This window comes from Vombatus ursinus, unplaced genomic scaffold (assembly GCF_900497805.2).
Source record: "Vombatus ursinus unplaced genomic scaffold, bare-nosed wombat genome assembly UNPS02014801.1, whole genome shotgun sequence".
Classification (NCBI taxonomy): domain Eukaryota; kingdom Metazoa; phylum Chordata; class Mammalia; order Diprotodontia; family Vombatidae; genus Vombatus; species Vombatus ursinus.
The window spans coordinates 12,866,735-12,887,145 of NW_020954579.1; the positions used below are offsets into that span (position 1 = coordinate 12,866,735).

The window sequence follows — 20,411 nt, forward strand, 5'->3', positions numbered from 1 at the left end:
CAGGTTTCTCATGTGCAAAATGAGTTGAAGAAGGGAATGGCAAACCACTATAGTATCTTTGCCAAGAAAACCCTAAAGAGGTTGGTTCATGGAGAGTCAGACGTGACTAAAATGACTCAGCAACAACAGAATGCTAGAAAAAAATCATGTCCCAGATTTGGACTCAGAGCTCTTTTGTTTCAGTCCAGATTCTTTTAAAAAAAAATCATTCCTGTACTTCAGTACCATGTCAGTAAATTGAGGTTAATGCCCACCCTTACTTGCAGAGTAACTGGTGAATGGTTATGTTCACAAAATGCTGTGCATTCTTCCGAACAAATGGTGATTTTATTTTGACAATGACATGCCTTAGCAGTTTAGAACTTTACACGTTTTCTTTTCTGGGAAAGGAGATTCTTCCCATGTTTCGTTCTGTACTTCCACCTCCAAAAGTGATGGGGACGAGGGTGGGAGGGGAAGCCCCATGCATACACAGTCTTGCAAAGATTTTGGGCAGCAGGCACAACTGATAACCACTTGTAGGATTTTCGATTTTTTTGCCTAGTTTAGTTCTCAGTGCATCAGGCCTTCATCAAAGCCATACGGAGGTTTAGCCTTCTCCTGGCTGCTCTACGATGTGTGGTGTTTCTCCTTGTTAATATAGGAATTTGTCAGTGATAAAGGCAGGCAGGAAGTCTGCCTAGAGAGTAAGGTGGGGAGTTGAGTAGTCATACTGTTTGTAACTCCTGAGTGTTGGACTGAGATCATTAATACTTATCACCAGAGTAGAATGCTCCTTAGCATAATATGAATTGCTTCTTAGTGGTGTCAAGCACTGAAATAGTAAGGGAACTAATACTGTTTTAAGTTTCTCTCTTCCCTATAGTGACTGGTTTTGGCTGAAGGCCTTCACTCAGCTTGACTCTAGTGGCTATTTAGCTTTACCAGGTTCTTTCATTTTAAGAGCCAGAAATCTGGGGTATTAAGAAAGTTGTATTGTCGTCAGAACATGCAAGGATATGTAAAAGCTTGATGCCCTTGGGTATTTTTTTTATATAGGCTTTTATTTATATAAATTCTTGTTATATCTGCATGGGAAATCCTGATGACGGTGCTGGGCTTGTTGCATGGGGTCGATAAGGTGAGGTGCTTCCTCATGTGTCTCCAGAAAGTTTCTATTCTCCTTAAAACCTTGTCAGTAATATATGCTTCCAGGAATTCCAAGCCATCCTATTAGAAAGAAGCGCATACTTTCTCAATGAATATGCACGTAATAGTTTACAGTATTTTAATTGTTGCTTGTTACTGTTAGTGTCGATTCTTCCAATACTGAATGGAACTCAACACTAAATCTGCTATAAGTTTGGAGCTGGGTATGTGGAACATTTGCAGGGAAGTTTGTTTCTCCGCTTGTTTTTCCAGGGGTATTCGAGATGACATTGAAGAGGAAGATGACCAAGTGAGTTCCTATGCAGTATTTTTATCTTTTATTTTTACCCCCCCCCAAAAGTCTATAGTAGGGATAAACCAGAGCTTAACTTCATTGAAATACTCAGCCATTCCTGACAGCAGAAAATAGTTTCACCTAACTTGTTACATTTCTAAATGTAGCACAGGAGTAATATAAAAATGTACATGGCTTTCCACCATGTTGAATAAGGAAACTTTGATGTAATATTTTTAAAGAATGAGTTTTTATGGTTTGAATATTTAAATCCAAAATTAGTGTCCATTTTGGTAAATCACGATGTTAGATTTAACAGTGTTAGTGTGGAATCTACGTATGCCGCTAGCAGCTTCTCACCTAATGCCTTTTCTGGAGGGTCTGTTGAGGTTTCTTGTCTATCAAAGTGGGTTGCTAACTATATATTGACCGTGCAGTGCTAGTTTTTCACTCCTCAGTTTTGGGATGGTGTGGAGGGAACAGAAATGAGCAGTAGCCCTTTCCAGGTTTGTGGCATTTTTATTTTGGGACAGCTTCCAAACTTGGTATTGGTGGGACAGCAGTGTGTATTCTACAACCTCAAGGACAGTAGGTATAGAACACATCTTAGGACGCCAGGCTGTGGGACTCCATTTCTGAGTCATTATCTTCTTTCAAAAACCATGTTATTTTGTGGTACTAACTGAACATCATAGCTGTTTTGCTCATTTCCCTTGATTGTCCTTCCTTTGGACTTTCTGACTATTGATATTAGAAGAATCATCACTAGTGAACATTTTGTCCTACATGATAAGTGTGTAAAGTGAGCAACCATCTGATATACTGTATGCACATATTAGTGATGCAAGAAAGTTTTTCTCTCCTGTATTAGGGTATGATTTTACTTTTGTGTTTTCCTGCAGGAAGCTTATTTTCGATACATGGCAGAAAACCCTACTGCTGGTATGGTTCAGGAAGAGGAAGAAGATAACCTGGAATATGACAGTGATGGAAATCCCATTGCACCCTCCAAAAAAGTCATTGATCCCCTTCCTCCCATTGATCATTCAGAGGTATGACAGTGCTGCTTTTGAAGGCTTACTTTTCTTCAGGTGTATTCCTGGGCTTTTCTTATAATGATGGCTGATCTGGGTCTTTCTCCATGTAGTCTGATAGTATAATAAAAATGCTTGCTGGAATTTTGTAGCTTTGTCTATTAAGTTGTTGGGTCAGAAATTCCAGACTCTAGATTTTTTTAAAGTACTTGCTATTGATGACTTTAGAGTAAATCTTTGTAAGCCAGTTGTACTTATTTGACAGAGTTAACAGTTACTCTGTCAACTGAACAGGGAAAGTAATGGTTCTTACATTGCTCCAAGTACCTATTTTACCATTTCATACAAGAGCTGGGGAAATAGAAAATATACATTCACATTAGATATAGGAATTATTTGGATCCTAGCTTTTCTAATTTGTAACTGTGATCAAGTCATTCACCTCTCTGAGCCTAAGCATCTTCATCTGTAAAATAATCCTATATTCATGCCTTCCACTAACGCTTCATTGTGCCATGGGTGTGAACCCTAAGTTCTCAGAGTCACAAAGTATAAAATCTAGAAGGGAGGCCGTCTTGTCCAGTGTGACCTGACTAGTGATCCTCCTTTAGGTTATCATCACTCATCCTGTCCGGGTTGAAAATGTCTGCTGAGGGGGAGATCCATTATCTCCCAAGGCAGCCCATTCCATTTTGGGATAGTTCTAATTGTTAGGAACATTTGCGTTATGCTAAGCCTCAGTCTCCTTCTTTCTGTTTCTACCTGTTAACTTTTTCTTTACCTCTGGGGCCAAATAGAACAAGTCATGTGCCTGTTTACACATGAATGTCATTCATCTGTCTTAAGTCTTCTTTTCTTAAGGCTAAACATCCTTACTTCCTGTGTTGTATAACATGTTTTTCATTCTTTTTCCTTTCTGGTTGCCTCCTTTGAGTTTATCAGTGTATTTTTTTAATTATGGTATTCAAAATTGAACATAATATTTTAAGTGTGGCCTGTCAGGCAGAATATATCAGAATAATTATCTCCCCCATTCTGGATACTTCTTTTTAAAATTTTTTTTTTAAGGCAATTGGGGTTAAGTGACTTGCCCAGGGTCACACAGCTAGTAAGTGTCAAGTGTTTGGTCTGAGGCTGGATTTGAACTCAGGTTCTCCTGACTTCAGGGCCAGTGCTCTAACCCTGTGCCACTTAGCTGCCCCTAAAAATTTTTTTTTAATTAAAGATTTCTTTTTTCTCTTTCTTCCCCTATTGAAAAACAAAGAAAAACAAAACCATTATAACAATATACAATTAAGCAAAACCAATTCCCATTTTGTCCCTGTCTAAAAATGTCATGGGTTAGGAGGCAATGAATTTTTAGCCACCAAACCTTATGGAGAGACATGATATACTATTTGGAAAATCTTACTAAACTGAAAAGATACAGACTCAGCAATAAACTGGGGCCGTGGCTGGTTCAATTTGGAGATTCATTTCTGGAAGGTTGGTCACTGGGTAATAATATTTTTTTTTTTGAGAAGGCCATATCAGTTTATGAATATAAACTGGTTTCCTAAGGTATATAGGTCTCCTAAGGTAAATGGCTTACAGTTTATTGAAAAGATCCCCTACACTGATGTAATCACAGATACGTTGAAATAATCAAAGCATCAAAATCCTGTTATGATTATTTTTCAGAAACCACAGAACTTTGTATTAAAAATGAAATTAGCAAGATTATCTTTATTCTTGAATTCTAAACTAACTTTGAATAATTGGACCTGCAGATTGACTATCCACCATTTGAAAAAAATTTCTACAATGAGCATGAAGAGATAACCAGCCTCACTCCACAGCAGGTGATAGATCTCCGACATAAGCTCAATCTTCGGGTAAGAGAATCATTAAGTCTAATGCTCGTGAATTAATGCTTATTAGGCCAAAGTTTGGCTAACCAAACATAAAATAGCTGCAAATTTATTTTCTCATGCTTGCTCTTCTCATTTAGAATACTGACTTAATTCTTGAGGTGTCGTGCATCTTGGTTTATTTTCTGTGGATATTAATACATAAGTAAGTGAGTGAGAATGGACAAGTTGTTCATCATGTCTCCATTATCCTTTTTGAACAAACAAGGCACTGGCAATTTGAATCAATCAAGTATAGAATTGCTTACTTTTGTACTATGTGGCTTAGAGGCTGTTGTAGAAAGACAAGACTGGATCAGTATTCTAGAAGAGCTTGCAGTTTGGCTGGAAGAATAAACCTAACATTAGGATGACAAGTGTATCAATTGATGCAGAAAAATCTTATGGTTTTACTATAATTTGTTCTGTCTGCAAACACACTTTAATAATTACAAGCAGATATTATAATTTTACTTTTGAAATAACTACTTCTTTTCTTTCTATCCTTTTTTTTTTCATCCTACTTTTTATAGTTTCTTTGCCTTACGGATAAAACAAATGCACAATGTATTAATTGATAATAGTTTATTCTTCAAGGTATTTTGGAATTGTTATATCATCTCAGTGATATTTCTTTTAAAAGATACTAAGGAAATCTTTTGATGGGGAGAAAGGGGCTTAAAACCTTTGCAAAAATAATATATTGAATATATGATATAGTATGTATTTTGAATGCACTTAAATTTTTTATGCAGGAGTTTTTTGTACAAAATATTGGATAGAACAGATTTGGCTGTGATCGAGACTATATGATAACTACAGATAAAAGTCTGTTGAACTACAATTGTCATTAAACTGTCAGTAAATTTGTCATTTCTAATTTTTAGGTCTCTGGTGCTGCTCCACCCAGACCAGGAAGTAGTTTTGCTCACTTTGGATTTGATGAGCAACTTATGCATCAGATTCGGAAATCAGAATACACACAGCCTACTCCCATCCAGTGTCAGGTGAGTAGTTAAAACATAAAAGAAAAGTAGGTTGAGTGGAATGCCCCTCTCAGAACAAATGTAAGCAATAAACAATGATGTTTAGATCAGTTTAGAACAGTATGATCCAGAATAGAAACTGTATTAGCATGTCTTCAGTGTAGTTATGTAGCTTTTATACATATACACAAATGAATACCTCACCAACCTGTATAAAGCCTTGAGTGTCTGACGCTTTTTAGAAACCGGAGTCAAGGAATTGAGCCGTAATACCTAATGACTACAATTTAAACAAAAATCCTACTAGTATGAAGGAAGCAGCACAGAGTGTACATACAATGTGGAAATTTTGTGGGCTTGCTTAGATGATGCTACAGGTGTTGGGTGTCACCATCGTTTTATTTCATCACGAAAAAGCAATTTATTTCTTTCAGTGAGAGCTTTTTATATGTGAATGAGAATAGTATGATCTGCCTATTAAAATTAAATATCTTTTTGTTTCTATATATCTTCATTCCCAGCATATCCCTCTTTTTCCCGTAACCAGAGAGTCTGTAACAAAGAATAAAAAAAAAGGTGGGGGAAAAGCTGTTCAGCAAGATTAACCAACATTCAGATCCAACAGTGTGCAGTGTTCCCCATCCATAAAGAAGGGAAGGGAGGTGCATCCTTATGTCTCTTCTTTGGGGTCAAGCTTGAGCATCACAGAGTTCAATTCCTATTTTTTTGTTCTTTCCATTTAAATTGTTGTCATAATATACATTGTTTTCCTAGTTCTCTGTAGTTTACATCAGCTTGTTTAAAGCTTCCTATGCTTCCTGTATTCTTCATAGTTACTATTTCTTAAGGTACAACAATTTTACATCCCATTGATTTACTAATATTTGTTTATCCATTTCTCAGTCAGTAGGCATCTACTGTGTTGATGGGTTTTTGTCACTAGAAAAAGTGCCATTCTAAATATGTTGGTGTTTGTAGGACTGTTGTCCTCATTGTTTTTGTCAGGGGCAGCTAGGTGGCGCAGTGGATAGAGCATCAGCCCTGGAGTCAGGAGTTCCAGAGTTCAAATGTGGTCTCAGACCAAACACTTAACACTCACTAGCTGTGTGACCCTAGGCAAGTCACTTAACCCCAATTGCCTCTCCAAAAAAATCCAAAAAAACAAACCAACAAACCTTGTTGTTTTTGTCTTTGACCCTGGGGCAGATGCTGTCATTGAGATTTGTGGATTAAAGGGTTTGGATATTTCAGTCACTTGGGAGTCACATTAAGTATTTTTTCAGTCCTGCAAAATGAATCTCTTTATATTCTGGTAAGTATTTTAGTAACAAGTTGACATAAAGGAAGTCTTTCTCTTTATAAATCTAAGGATGATATAGGAGTTTTAGTCTAAAATGTTCTTTTTTTGTTCATCATGGAGGTTGTGGTGACTGATCTGTTACTCAGTCTCCTTAAATATAGCTTTGAAATTGAGGTATCACTTTTTTCAGGGTGTTCCAGTGGCACTTAGTGGAAGAGACATGATCGGCATTGCCAAAACAGGTAGTGGGAAAACTGCCGCCTTTATCTGGCCCATGCTGATTCACATTATGGATCAGAAGGAATTGGATCCGGGGGATGGACCCATCGCAGTGATTGTGTGCCCTACCAGGGAGCTGTGTCAGCAGGTAAGAAAGGTGCCTTTGAGGAAGTCTAGCCTCAGACATAGAACGGCCTGAAATAGCCAGAGGAGTTAATTTCCACCAATGGCCTAAGAAGCGTTATTTTCCTTTTTGTTTTTAAATCAGACTCTTCCTAAGAAGCACCACTGTGGGATTTGGTTACAATTTTTTTTCTTTCGTTTCCTCAAAATTATTTTATAATCAGTAAAAATGTAGTGTCAAGATTAAGATCATTGAAGAGACTTCCCTTTTAACATGAGATTTTAGATAGCCTATTGAGTAACATGCTTTTGATCCAAGGCTGGTTGTCAGTTTACATTTCAGACAAATTGATAGTTGCAAGTTTTAAATAAATGCCATTGCAGGTGGCAAGGAAGGAGTGCTGAGCTTAGAGTTAATAGAGACCTGAGTTTCTGACATTTGCTAGTTGTGTGACCACAGGCAAGTCTCTGTCTCTCAGAGCTTCAGTTTCCTCATCTATAAAATGAGGGTGATAACCTGCTGTGCCTACCTGATGAAGTTGTGATGAGGATCAAATGAGGAAATGTACGTAAAGCTCCTTATAAACCTTAAAATACTGTGTAATTGTCAGCTATTATTGTCACACTCAAAATTTCTTATAATTTTTTTTTTGTGTGTGTGTGTATGTGTTTTTCTGGCTTTTTGAGTAAGAGTTTTTCCTCTGTGGTGACAAATACTAATTTCTGAGTTTACCAACTGTCATTAACAGATCCATGCAGAATGCAAGCGATTTGGGAAAGCATACAATCTTCGATCTGTGGCTGTATATGGAGGAGGAAGCATGTGGGAGCAGGCCAAAGCCCTTCAAGAAGGGGCTGAGATTGTCGTCTGTACCCCAGTGAGTATGGTTCAGTTTCCTGGTTGTTAAGACATTGTTCCATCTCAGTCAGTGTGCCAGGCTCTGTGCTAAGTACTAGGAATACAAAGAAAGTCAAAAAAGGAACCCCCAGGAGCGTATTCCAGTGTGGAAGAAAACATGTAAAAACATGTAGATACATACAAGATATATACTGAGTATGTAAAGGTAATCTGAATAGGGAAAGCATCAGTAGCTTGGAGGACTTGGAAATGACCTTCAGAATGTACATTTGAGCTCACTCTTGAAGGAAGCCAGGGAGTGGAGGTGAGGAGAAAGAGCATTCCAGGCATAAGGGACAGCCAAAGGCATGGTGACCAGAGATGGAGTGTCATATGTTTAAGTAAGTAGGTCATTTATAACTGGATCCTAGAGTTTCTCGAGGAGCGTACAGTATAAGAAGGTAGGAAGGGGCTAGGTTTTATAAGGCTTTAAATCAAGACAGAGGAATTTGTATTTGATCCAGGGGGTAATAGGGAGCCATTAGAATTCATTGAACAGGAGGGTGACATAATCAGATCTATGCTTTAGGGGAAAAAAGATCACCTTAGCAGCTGAGTGGAGGATGGTTTGAAGTGGTAAGAAACCTGAAGTGGGGAGACCAGTTAGAAAGCTGTTGCAATTTTCCTGACATGAGGTGATTTTGAAGTTCTGCACCGGGAACACAGCCACTTAAATGTAGAGAAGTGATGTGTACGAGATGTGTTGTGAGGATAGAAACAGCAAAATTTGACAACAGTTATAAATGGTGGGTGATAGTGAGGAAGTAGAGGACACCACCCGGGTTTTGGGTCTCGGTGATGTGCATGGTGGGAGGCACTTGGAAGTAATAAGAGCGTCTAAAATAGGTAAGGGTTTATGGGGGGAAGATAATAAATTTCGTTTTGAACATGTTGAATTTGAGACACCTACAGGACATCCATTTTGAGATGTCAAAGTGATCCGAGTATCTAGCTCAGGAGACAGTCTAGATCTGGGCATCTTCTTCAGAGAGATAATTGAATCAATGGAAGCTTGATGAGGTCACAAATTGAGATGATATATAGTGAAAAGAAAAGGGGGCCCAGGTCAGAGCCTTAAGGAATATCGATGATTAGAGGGTGTCACACGGATTGAAGAAGTGGCAAAGGAGACTGAGAAGAATTGATCAGACAGGTGGAAGGAGAACAAGGAGAGCAATGTCACAAAAAACCTGTAAAGATGAGAACCTATCCAGAAGGAAAGGGTGATGAGCAGTATTAATCCTACATTCAAGTTAAGGCAGTTCAGGATTGAGGGCAATTAAGAGATCATTGATAACTTTGGAGAGGTAGGTTTCAGTTAAATAAGGAAGTCATAAGGTTTAGAAGAGAGTTGTAGGTAACTTGAGGATTTTAGCCTTTATGGTAGAAGAGATCTAAGGTGGTAGCAGAGAAAGTCAAATCAAGTAAGAGTTGTTTTGTTTTTTGTTTTTTGTTTTTTAAGGATGAGGAAGACATAGTAGTGGCTGTAGGTATCAGAGAAGCAGCCAGTAGATTGAAATTGAAGATGAGGAAGAGTGAGGATGATGATGTGGACAATCTTTTAGAGAAATTGGGAGGGGACGTGATTAAGGGATCACGTGGAGGGGTTTTTCTTGGGAAGAAGAGCAACCTCTTTATCTGGGGTTGAAGTAAAAAGGAGATAGTTGAGGAAGAGATCTAATTTATTGGAATGGAGGGGAGAAGCTCTAAGTAACTTCTTAATTTGGGGAGTGAAGAACGAAGAGAGGGTAAGGGGAAGAGGTGCTAGGGGAAGCTTGAGGAGACACAAGAAGGGTTGAAAAAACTGTTTGAAAAGTAGGAGAACAAATCAATTGGGGAAGAAAATAATATTTACTTTGCTACAGTGAAGACCCAGTTAAGATTAGATAAATTTGTAGGAGGACCAGTCAGCACAGTTTTGTGATTTCTTCTCTCTTCTTGGCAGCATGTCAGTGGAGTGAAGGAGGCAGATGGTAAACTGGGTTGGTGCTTGACAGGGTGTGATCTTTGAGAGGATAAAGGGACAAGGGAATACAGGGTATGTGGAGAGTAGTATAGAGTTGAATTGGTTCAGCAAGGGGTCAAGATGATGAGAGGAGTGTGTTGTGGTCAGTGCTGAGATAATGGCTGGGAAAGAACTGAGGTGGAGTGAATACAGGTCATGATGAGGACAGAGAACAAGGTGAGAGGTAGTAAGGCAAAAGGAAAGATGGAATTCATGAACATGGAAGTAAGACATGTGGATGATGGCAAAGTTAAGGATATGACTGTCTCTGTGGAACTAAGGTGAATAGATTGTGGAGCTAGAATATTGGAGTGAACATAAAGCATGTCCATCAAAATACCCTATGTATGAGAGCAATAGGTAGGAAGGAGAGGCTGTGAGCTAGGCTTGAACTTGTTGAAGAAGGAAGGAATAATAATGTACTAGAGTTAAGATATGTGATGGTCACCAGCATGTAGACTCGGTGGTAAATTTGGTTAATGAGGCTCAGAGGACAGGTTGCTTAGTGAAGGTGCTCAAGGGTAGGCGTGGATGTGGCAATGGGGAGCAAAGAGCATACCAGTCCTCCCACTACAGCCAGTGAGTGGTAGGGGTGGGACATGAGAAAAAAGTATAGCCAGATCTGGAAAGGATGGCAAAAAAGTGGTACTATCAGGAGTATGTCTCACTGCAGATCCAGGAGATGAAAGGAGTGAGAAAGAAAGAAGGAAGGTTCTCTAGAGCATAATCTCTGTTGCAAAATCAGGGTTGGACATCCCTAAAATAAACTCTGTGTTAAATATAGCTACAGCAGAGGTCACTGTTCTATATAGCTATTTCCAGGAGGCTTTCCTTTGCTGTCTTAGGAAATTGGGCATTGGTAACTAAAAGGGTCAGGACCTGAAAGATAAATCACAGCTGACTAGGAGAATGGTCTCTAAAAGTTGGAACACAAAAAAAAAGGCCTTTGAATTGTGACATTTCACATCTTTTGGTGAAAATGTTTGGTCAGCCTTGCTGAGAAATTCAAGTTAATGGAAGGAAAGGACCTAATTGGGTCTTCACAAGTTTTTGAATGTTTTTCTGAAACAGGAATCATTATTATTATCTGGGTATCATTGCTTTGGAGCTATACTTTGTGAATGTTGATGCTATCACATTGCTAATTAGACAACATCCTAAAGCAAATCTTTGTAAATCCACAACTTTTCTTTGTGTCTCAAAGGGTCGGCTGATTGATCATGTGAAGAAGAAAGCTACAAATCTCCAAAGGGTGTCTTACCTTGTGTTTGATGAAGCTGATAGAATGTTTGACATGGGGTTTGGTATGTATTGAACACCAATTCTTCCTGTCCCTTATCCTTAAGACATTAATCTTTTTTTGTCTCACCAGTGTTATCTTAGTAAGTCTACTTGAAAATGGACAGATCCTCTGAAAGGGTGGGGGGTGGGGAGGATGTATGTCTGTCTTGTGCACACATGCTTTTTGCATGAGCATGTTCTGCACATGTGGAGAGGTAGTTGGTCTCTGCAGACTATGCGTGGCATTAGCTATTTGCAATAGTTTACTGTCAGGAAATATTTTTTGGAGGAGTGTGCCTTGTTGAAGTCATGGGACATTGAAAATAGCCTATCATATAATAAAAGATTATTTCTTCTCTCCTTTTCTCCTATTGGGCTTTATACTATGACAGCTTTTTGGACTATGATCAGAACATTACTGTGTGATAATTTACTTCAACCATTCCAGGTGCTTTCTTTTGCTGCCTTCCTTGACTTAACCACTTTCATGGGGAACCTTCCAGCTGTCTTAAGCGGAATCTAAATATGCTTTCCAATTAGATAGAGAAAATTGAATGTAGTACCCCCTCATAAGTAGTGATTACAGAATATAATCTCCTTTGAGGGCAGAAAATTACTTTATTTTTGTATTTTCAGTGTCTAGCATTTTGCTTGGCACTTAGTAGGTACTTAATAAATCCTTGTTGATTATCTTCCTTGATTCATTCTCTGTGTCATATGAAGCTTTCACTAGACTGACTTTTTTACCCTCCAGATGTTAAACTTTTGTATCAGATAAATGTTCTGACTCTTGTTTTTTTCTTCTAGAGTATCAGGTGCGATCCATAGCCAGTCATGTCCGTCCTGATAGACAGAGTATGTATGAAACTGTTTTAGGCAATTTGTATAGATGCCATTGTAATGTCCTATGATGAAGGCACTTTGCGTATTTTATTTTTTTTGACACAAAGCATATATTGTTCATAAGCTACTGTATTTGAGGAAAATGCATTTGCAGGGTAACATATATAAAAACTCTAGGAAAAATATAAAGAATATACAAATGGAAGATCGATTACTTTCTTAAAGCTATTTCTAAATTTTGATACCCTTACCATTTACAAGACAAGCTAAATTGATTTGAATAGATGCCTAAACTTTCAGATTTTGATTGGCTTAATCAAATTATTGGGAATATAATATATAAGACAGCGTTGGTGCCTTCTGTAGAATTTATGTCAATGTAAAGAGAGAGGAAACACACAAACATTTTTCTCTGTATATGTGGGTAATAAATTGAAACCAGGGTGAGAGGAGCAGAGCTATATTTGAGAGGAGCCCTCAAATTAATGGGTATTTGGTTCTATGCAGAAGAGATACTCTCTTCAATCTAATAAAATTCACTTCTCTCTCAGCTCTTTTATTCAGTGCAACTTTTCGGAAAAAGATTGAAAAACTAGCTCGAGACATCCTGATTGACCCTATCCGAGTGGTGCAAGGAGACATTGGAGAGGTAATTTCTGAACAGGGCTGAAGAAGGCAGAAATTTGCTTTTCTCTGGAAGAGAAGTTTAAAATCTGGAATTAATGCTCCGACTGCCATCAGACTAGGACTGAAATATTAATGAGGAGATGCTTATGGAAGAACTTTAAATTTCTTGCTCACATTTGTACTGTGTATTGGAAATATGGAACAATTTAATCTAAATAGATGGTAGACAAGCTTTTTGAGGATCCTGAGAATACTTAATTATTTGTATTATCCAGAGATGGTTGTGTCTGGTCAGGCCATGATATGTACCAATGTTAGAAGGTATGAAGAACTGTTCCTGGGAGGCTAAAATAGTTCCTGCAGCTAAACCTCAGAATTTCTTATTCAAAGTATTTCTTCTCTCCCTCCATCCACTAACAGAACATAGCAAAGTTCAGACTTCCATAAAGGAAATTTTAATTTTCTCAATGATTCTTTGTACGAGATATCAGCAGACTTTTCCCTTAGTATCTGAGATAGGACAGGGTTAAAAATCTCTACTTTGAAATTCACAACAAAATTAAAATAAGCAATGAGCAGAATCATAGAATTGTCAAGTTTTAGAGGTATAACACCCTGTGAAGTGTCAGTCTGTTCCACCCAGAAAGTTTTATTCCCTCCTGATCCCCCTCACTGGGCCAGCACCCTTCCTCATCTATATTAAGATGTGATGCAAGCACAGTCTATGTGGCTCTAAATGTTTCTGTTCTATGGTTCTCCATCTAATGCTCTGGAGCAACAACTTTGTTTTCCTATTTCAATAGTTAAACTTCCATTTGCTGCAAGCCCATGGGACAGAGTCCTCTGTCATATAGTCAGTCAGTCAATAAACATGCATTAAATGCATACCAAGTGCTAGATACTGTGCTAAATGCTTGAGATACAAATACCAGAGTCTTTGCCCTCAAGGAGCTTATATTCTAATGGGGGAAGACAAGACACAAAAAGAAGTTGAAAAGGAAAGGACAGGAAAGTATTCAAAGAAGGAGCATGGTGGAGCAGTCCCAAAGTTGTGCGGCCAGGTGGGAAATGAGGAGATGACCTGGGCTGAGCACCCTCCTTAAATGATGGCTTTGGGGTTTGTGGCTTCACCCTCCAATGGGAGGGACTAAGGCCAGTGAGGAGATGGAGTGCTTCTCACTTTTCACTTCCTAGAGAGCTAACACTTAACTAAAATTTATTTTTACAATTATGCATTATTCCAGCATTTTAAGCAGTAATAACACACTTTCAACTCAATGAGAAGACCACCCAATGTAAGGGAAAGAGTTATTTCATCCTGAGGGGAATATTCATCCGTTCATTCAGCAAAAATATTAAATACCTACTGTATCCAAAGCCCTGTGAATTGGATTATTCCTTCAGGTAGTTTGAAAACTTTGATACAGAGACGCATTTGTAATTCCCTTGGTGTAAAAACACCTGTTGTGACACATCTGTAGATTGTAACCTGCATTGTAGGCTACATAGGGATTGTAAGTTAAATGCTGGCACTGTGTGCTAAAAGCTGATGATTAGGGGGGAGTATAGGAAAGGCTTCTGTAGTGTTTAAGCTGAGTCTTCAAGGAAACCAGGGAGTCTTAAGAGGTGGAGGTGAGGAGAGAAAAAGTTCCAGGCATCAGGAACAGCCAGGGAAAAGACATGGAAAAGGGAAACAACAATACCATCTGTGAGAAACTGTGTATATGTCAGCATTGCTGGATCAGAGTGTATTTAGGGGTTAGTGATGTGTAAGAAGACTTGAAAAGATCAGAACGGGCCAAGTCATGAGTAGATTTAAATGTCAGTTTATATTTGATCCTAGAGGTAAGAGGCATTGAAGTTTACTGAGCAGATGGTGACCTGCTTTTTAGGAAAATCATTTTGCCAATTATATAGAGGAAGAATTGGATGGACAAAGGTGAGGCAGGAGGGGATCACAGAGGTGAAGTGACTCACCCATGGTCACACTAGGCTTTTATAGTTTTAGGTCCACTACTCTAACCACTATGCCATTCATATTTTCATATAATCTAATTGGGTTGCAAAAAAAAAAAAAGAAAGAAAATAGTCTTCCTACAAGTTCTTAGAATCTAGTTGAAGATACCCTACATTCCTGTATGAAAAATGTATTTGTGGAGGTCAAGTTTGTGCAAATTATTATGATGTGAATGTAGTACAGGATACTAGGTTTACAGGGACAAAGAACGAAAACCCTTTCTTGAAGGGGTGAATTTTGAAGTAGCTTAAAAATTGGGGGAAAGTACACAGTGGAGGAAAAAAGGCAGTTGAGATTGTCTGTAGCTGTGCAGTAACTCAGTACCGAGAATGCTGAAACTCCAAGGCTTCATTTTGAAAATGCAATATTTGGTCTTTTAATACATTTTGACCTCAGTGTTATAGCTTTCTATTTTGTTCCTTTCCTTAGGCAAATGAAGACGTGACCCAGATTGTAGAAATTCTTCACTCTGGACCCAGTAAATGGAACTGGCTCACCAGGCGTTTGGTAGAATTCACCTCTTCAGGAAGTGTCCTCTTGTTTGTAACTAAGAAAGCCAATGCTGATGAACTGGCTAATAACCTCAGGCAGGAAGGACACAATCTGGGGCTGCTCCATGGGGACATGGATCAAAGTGAAAGGAACAAGGTCATTTCGGATTTTAAGAAAAAGGGGATCCCGGTTCTTGTGGCTACAGATGTTGCAGGTATGATAGAGGAACTCACATACCGAAAGGAAATTCTGCCCTATTTAGCTAGAACTAACACATAAGGAGGATGACAGATGGATATGGACTGAGCCCTGTTAGCCCTTGTCCCCCACATTAGCAGATCACTTGATTGAGACATTGGAGTCCTGAGCTCCACTTTATAATTTACGGTGTGTTTCTGACTTAAAATAGAGGCCTTGTGACTGGAAGGTACTTTGAGAAACGCTTAGTGAAACAAAGTGCCCTTGTTGAGTCTCTAGTAATAATACTAGGTGTGTTTTTACCTTTGCCATTTGAAGCCAGAAAGTTATTTTTGGTTATATTTAGTTTATTTTAAAGAGGTTTTTATAGATATATTTTAATCTATTTTCTCTCCTGAGAAGAGAGGAGCTACACAAGCTCCTGCATTTATTTGTACACCATTAAGTCTCTCTTGCATGTAGTCAGCATATTTTAGTACATTCTATCCTTGTGGTCCAGGCATTCTTTGACAAGATAAAAGTTGAGTAAGCAGCCTTGCATTAGAGACATTGAGTGGGGGGTGAGAGGGTGGGACCTTGTGTTTCCAAAAGAAAAATGTCTACAATAATGTGCCCATCTCCTCCAAATTATATAGAAGTTGGCAAGAGAGGGTTATTTTGTGAAATGAAATCAATGTAGCTAAATTTCTGGTCTCTGACCCCAAATTAAAATTAGGGAAACTGGGGGATTGTGTATTTCAGCCCGTGGTTTGGACATTCCTTCAATTAAGACTGTCATCAACTATGACGTGGCTCGGGACATTGACACCCATACCCACAGAATTGGCCGGACAGGCCGAGCAGGCGAGAAGGGTGTGGCATATACTCTCTTGACTCCCAAGGACAGCAATTTTGCTGGTGACCTTGTCAGGAACATGGAAGGGGCCAATCAACATGTTACCAAGGAACTTCTGGACCTAGCAATGCAGGTGAAGAACTAGGCCCACCTCGGACCTATTCTGCTTCATTGATATTAATCTTAATAGATTCCTTTCTCCAGGAGTTTAATAGAGCAGAGTTTAATCATGGTCTGTCTCCATTAAGCAGAAAACCTAATGAGAAAGAAATTTACTCCAGAGGATAATGCTTATGAGACACAAAATTAGAATGCCTTACAAGTTATAATGGACCTTAGCTGTAATCTAATCCAGCTCTCTCCCATTTACTATAAGAAATCTCCCTTTTGTTCTCAAGGCAGAAATCATATTCTATTTCTAGGCTTGCCTATACCATTTTTTAATACTTGGAGTTGTTGGAAGATTCTTCTTGTTTGGGACTCTGCCTTTGAGGTCAACTCTTCTAAACTGTCCCTAAGCAGCTTCTCTTCTTCCATTTTAGAGCCCATAAGTTCTCTAAAAATTCCCAGATTTTTTCACTGAGGTTCCCAGTGAAGAGGTGGTGGGTAGAATGGGCACAATGGCTACTTGCTTGAATGGATGATTTGTGTAAGAAAAAATACAGAATAAATCTGTGTGCCTTGGGAAGGGTATGGTAGCCAGGCAGGCCATTCTTAGGTGCCAGTTGGCCTTCCTTTCTCAGCCTTTTTTTTTCCCAAGGTAGACTGGAATTCAAGACCACCAAAGAAACTTCCATAGTGGGACCCTGGCCCATTAGACTCCATTGACCTTAGAATAATTTGATCTGAAACAGGTTTTAGAATCAAGAGATAGAATCTTATCTCACATGTCTTTGGCTAGTTGTCTTTCATAGATCAGAAAGCTTGACCATGATAGTACTCTGCTGAAACATCTTTCTCCTTTACATTTTCCTGCATCATACATATAATATGCTATAGCCACCTTCCAACCATAACTTTATGAGTTGTTGTGTTTCATGCAGAATGCCTGGTTTCGGAAATCTCGATTCAAAGGAGGGAAAGGAAAAAAGCTGAACATTGGTGGTGGAGGCCTTGGGTACAGAGAACGACCTGGTCTAGGCTCTGAGAACACAGTAAGTCCTAATGGCAAGAGGTTCTTGACCTGAGTCTGTGTCTTGGATGATGTTATGATTATTTCTGTCTCATTAAGTGCCTGCTCTTTGCATTTTGCTAGGAGGGTTAATTAAACATTTAGATAAATCATTTTCCTTGTCCTCATAGAGCTTCTAGTCTAGCGGGAGGAGGAAACTTAGAGCAAAATAAAGTGCTATGTGGTGTTTGCAGGGGGAAGTTGTTACCAATAAAGGGAGTCTCGGGGGTTAGAGGAGGGTAGCATTGAGGAAGTAGTGAGCGAACTGAGAAGAGCTAAATTTGGAGCTAGAATTGGGTTCAAATCCCTGTCATACGACTGTTCACATGGCCTTGGGCAAGTCACATGAGACAAAAGTACACTGGCTCTGGAGTCAGAGGACCTGGTTTTAAATCTAACCACTTCTGATCCTTATTCTCGATAGGTAAATCACTTAATCTCACTAAGCCTCAGTTTCTGTATATGTGAAGTGAAGGGATTACACTAGATGCTAAGGTAACTTCTAGTTCTTAAATCTTACTTAGATTGATCTTCAAAGGATTGGTAAGGAATCAGTAGACAAGGCAAGAGGAACATTCTGGCAGAGGAATAGTAGGAGGGAAGGACCTGCTGTGGAGACAAAAAGGCCAGTTTGGGTGAAACTAAAAGAGTAGATGGAAAATAATATCTAACATTTGTATGATACTTCAAAGATTTACAAGGTAGTTTACTGATATTATGTCATTTAATCTTCACAACTCTGTGAGTGAGGTAGGTGCTATTATTTCCATTTTACAGATGAGGAAACTAAGTCTGAAAAAAGGTATTGTGGGTTTAGCTTGCAGAGGACCTTAAATGCTAGGCCGAGGAGGTTAAACTTTGCTCAGGAGGAAGTACGGATCCACTCAAGGCTAAGCAGAGAGTGACATGGTCAGATCTTTGCATGAAGATTTTGAGTATGGTACTAGTTTCGAGAGTAGGTTGGTATGAAGACCTATCCAGATCTTTTAGGAATCCAAGTAGGTGGTAATGAGAGCCTGGACCAAGCTGATGGCAGTGGGGTTTGAGAGCGGAGCTGTGTATATAAAAGCTGTTTCACCAGTGGATTAGCAGGCCCTGATAGCTGAGGAGAAAAGGGGGTCATGCACATAGTGACATCTGATATAGGAGGTTAGGGCTATGGATCTGGAGCTTAGAACAAAGGTCGGATCTGGGAATAATTGAGGAAATCTCTATAAAGGCAGATTAAGCTTTGAGAGTGAATGAGATTGCAAAAAAGAGTATAAAGAAGAAAACCAAAACAAAACTTAGTGGGTTCAGAACAGAGTGAAGTAGGAGAACTAGGTTATAGTGTTCATGAAATGAAGGAAGAAAAAAGTATCCAATGGTCAAAAATATTCGATGCTAAAGAGAAATCAAGGATAATGACTTGTTGATCAGCAGTGAGAGCACAAATGATGTTAAGTAATGTGAATTTTTAATGAGTAAAATCAACTCAGTTTAACAACACACACATTTACTAAGCCAGGCTGTGCTGGCTTTTGGGACACAAAGAAAGAGATGTCAGAGTCCCTCCCCTCAGAGAATTTAAGTTCTAAGGGAATGGCAAGTGAAGCAAGGACTCTAGGGTATGAGCCAGTGTAATATGAAAATAGTAACTCGTGTAAAACTGGCTATAGAAGCATCTGAAACTAGAGTTGGAAAAAGAGGTTAAGAGAAAGAGAATGAGCCAGAGGAACAGGAGTCATAAGAATGAGACGTTGATTTGATGTGAGTGGAAGATGTGTAAAGTTGATCATCAGAGAGTTAATTTCAAATTCTGAATCAGTTCCATGAGGTTGAGGAGTTATGACCAGTTTGCTAGAAGGTTTGTTAGCATGAATATTTCAGTCTCCAAGGATTTTGGCAGGGGAATAGGATAGATAAATGCCAAGTATGGAAGTCATGGAGAAAGCTATGTTCATCTTGCTTCCTAGGGAGCTGGTTAGAACTATTCAGAAAGTTGTTTTGAAGCTTGTTACTAAAAATATGTCTTAAGTGGAACCAGCTTCTATTTTTTTCTTAAGGCAAGTTCCATCCTTACTGTGTAACTGAACCTGTATTCTGCATTTTCTTGTACCTGGAGGTAGCAGAGAATGCTTGGAAACTATTTTGTTACTTAGCCTGAAGCCTGGAGATTATTACCTCCTACCCACCAGCTCTGTTGCTTATTGTCACTCTTGTTCCTTAGCCAGCATAAGAGCTGCCTATATGTGTAGTCATCTCTCCAGTTATACCTCCTAGAAATGGTTTCCCATTTAGCCCTAGGAAATAGATGCCTGTTATGTTCTTTAAGCCCTTTTGCTGCCTCTTCTCTTAAAAGGTAGAAGTAAACTTCCCCAAAGCTTAGCAGTCCTAATGCTGAATTCCCCATTGGGATGAGGTCTAGATTTTTCAGCAGTTCTTACATCATCTTGGGTGTCTTTTTTCCCTAGGATCGAGGAAACAACAGCAACGTGATGAGTAACTATGAGGCCTATAAGCCCTCCACAGGGGCCATGGGAGACCGCCTGACTGCAATGAAAGCAGCTTTCCAGGTCTGACATTCAGCTTTGGCACTCAGGGGAGAATTCCCTATTCTATCAATAAAAAGAACAAAAGGCATGGGTGGAAGAAGACAAGGAGAAGGTTGGCCCTGATCAGTTAGGCTTCAGAGTCTGATTTAAGATGGCACAAGAGAGGTGAAAGTGCGTGGGGTAGCAGTTTCTAGAAACGGGGTTTCAGGATTAAGGAAAACTAGAAAGGCATTTCCTATGGGATTCAGTTGAGATACACAGCTAAGACTTTTTATGAACATTATCAAAATTGTGTTCCCACTGCAGTCTTAACTCTTGATCTTAATACCTAATTCCAAAGCAGCAACTGCCATGGTTCTTTAGTTGAGAGGCCAGTTTGCTCTGATGTGGTTTTAAATCTATCTTTCCCTAAATGAGCTGGGCACTTAGGTACATGAACCAGCTTCTAGGCTAGGGGTTCTTAACTTTTTGTGTCATAGAACCCATTAGAATTCTGATGAAGCCTATGGACCCTTTCTCAGAAAATGTTTTTAAAA

At 39.0% G+C, this 20,411-nt stretch overlaps 1 protein-coding gene across 3 annotated transcripts in view; it reads left to right on the forward strand.

Annotated features, from left to right (window-relative positions):
- Positions 1-20,411, forward strand: part of DDX42 (DEAD-box helicase 42) — a 41,449-nt gene that overhangs the window by 18,964 nt on the left and 2,074 nt on the right. For 2 of the 3 annotated variants that reach the window (XM_027873175.1, XM_027873174.1), the window contains 13 exons: positions 1,402-1,438; positions 2,326-2,475; positions 4,227-4,331; positions 5,234-5,353; positions 6,823-6,999; positions 7,724-7,852; positions 11,082-11,181; positions 11,966-12,013; positions 12,553-12,650; positions 15,075-15,351; positions 16,077-16,303; positions 17,214-17,324; positions 19,795-19,896. In XM_027873175.1, coding sequence (XP_027728976.1) covers positions 1,402-1,438; positions 2,326-2,475; positions 4,227-4,331; positions 5,234-5,353; positions 6,823-6,999; positions 7,724-7,852; positions 11,082-11,181; positions 11,966-12,013; positions 12,553-12,650; positions 15,075-15,351; positions 16,077-16,303; positions 17,214-17,324; positions 19,795-19,896 — 1,681 coding nt within the window. The remainder of the gene's footprint in view (positions 1-1,401; positions 1,439-2,325; positions 2,476-4,226; positions 4,332-5,233; positions 5,354-6,822; positions 7,000-7,723; positions 7,853-11,081; positions 11,182-11,965; positions 12,014-12,552; positions 12,651-15,074; positions 15,352-16,076; positions 16,304-17,213; positions 17,325-19,794; positions 19,897-20,411) is intronic. The other variant, XM_027873176.1, reaches the window with a different exon arrangement.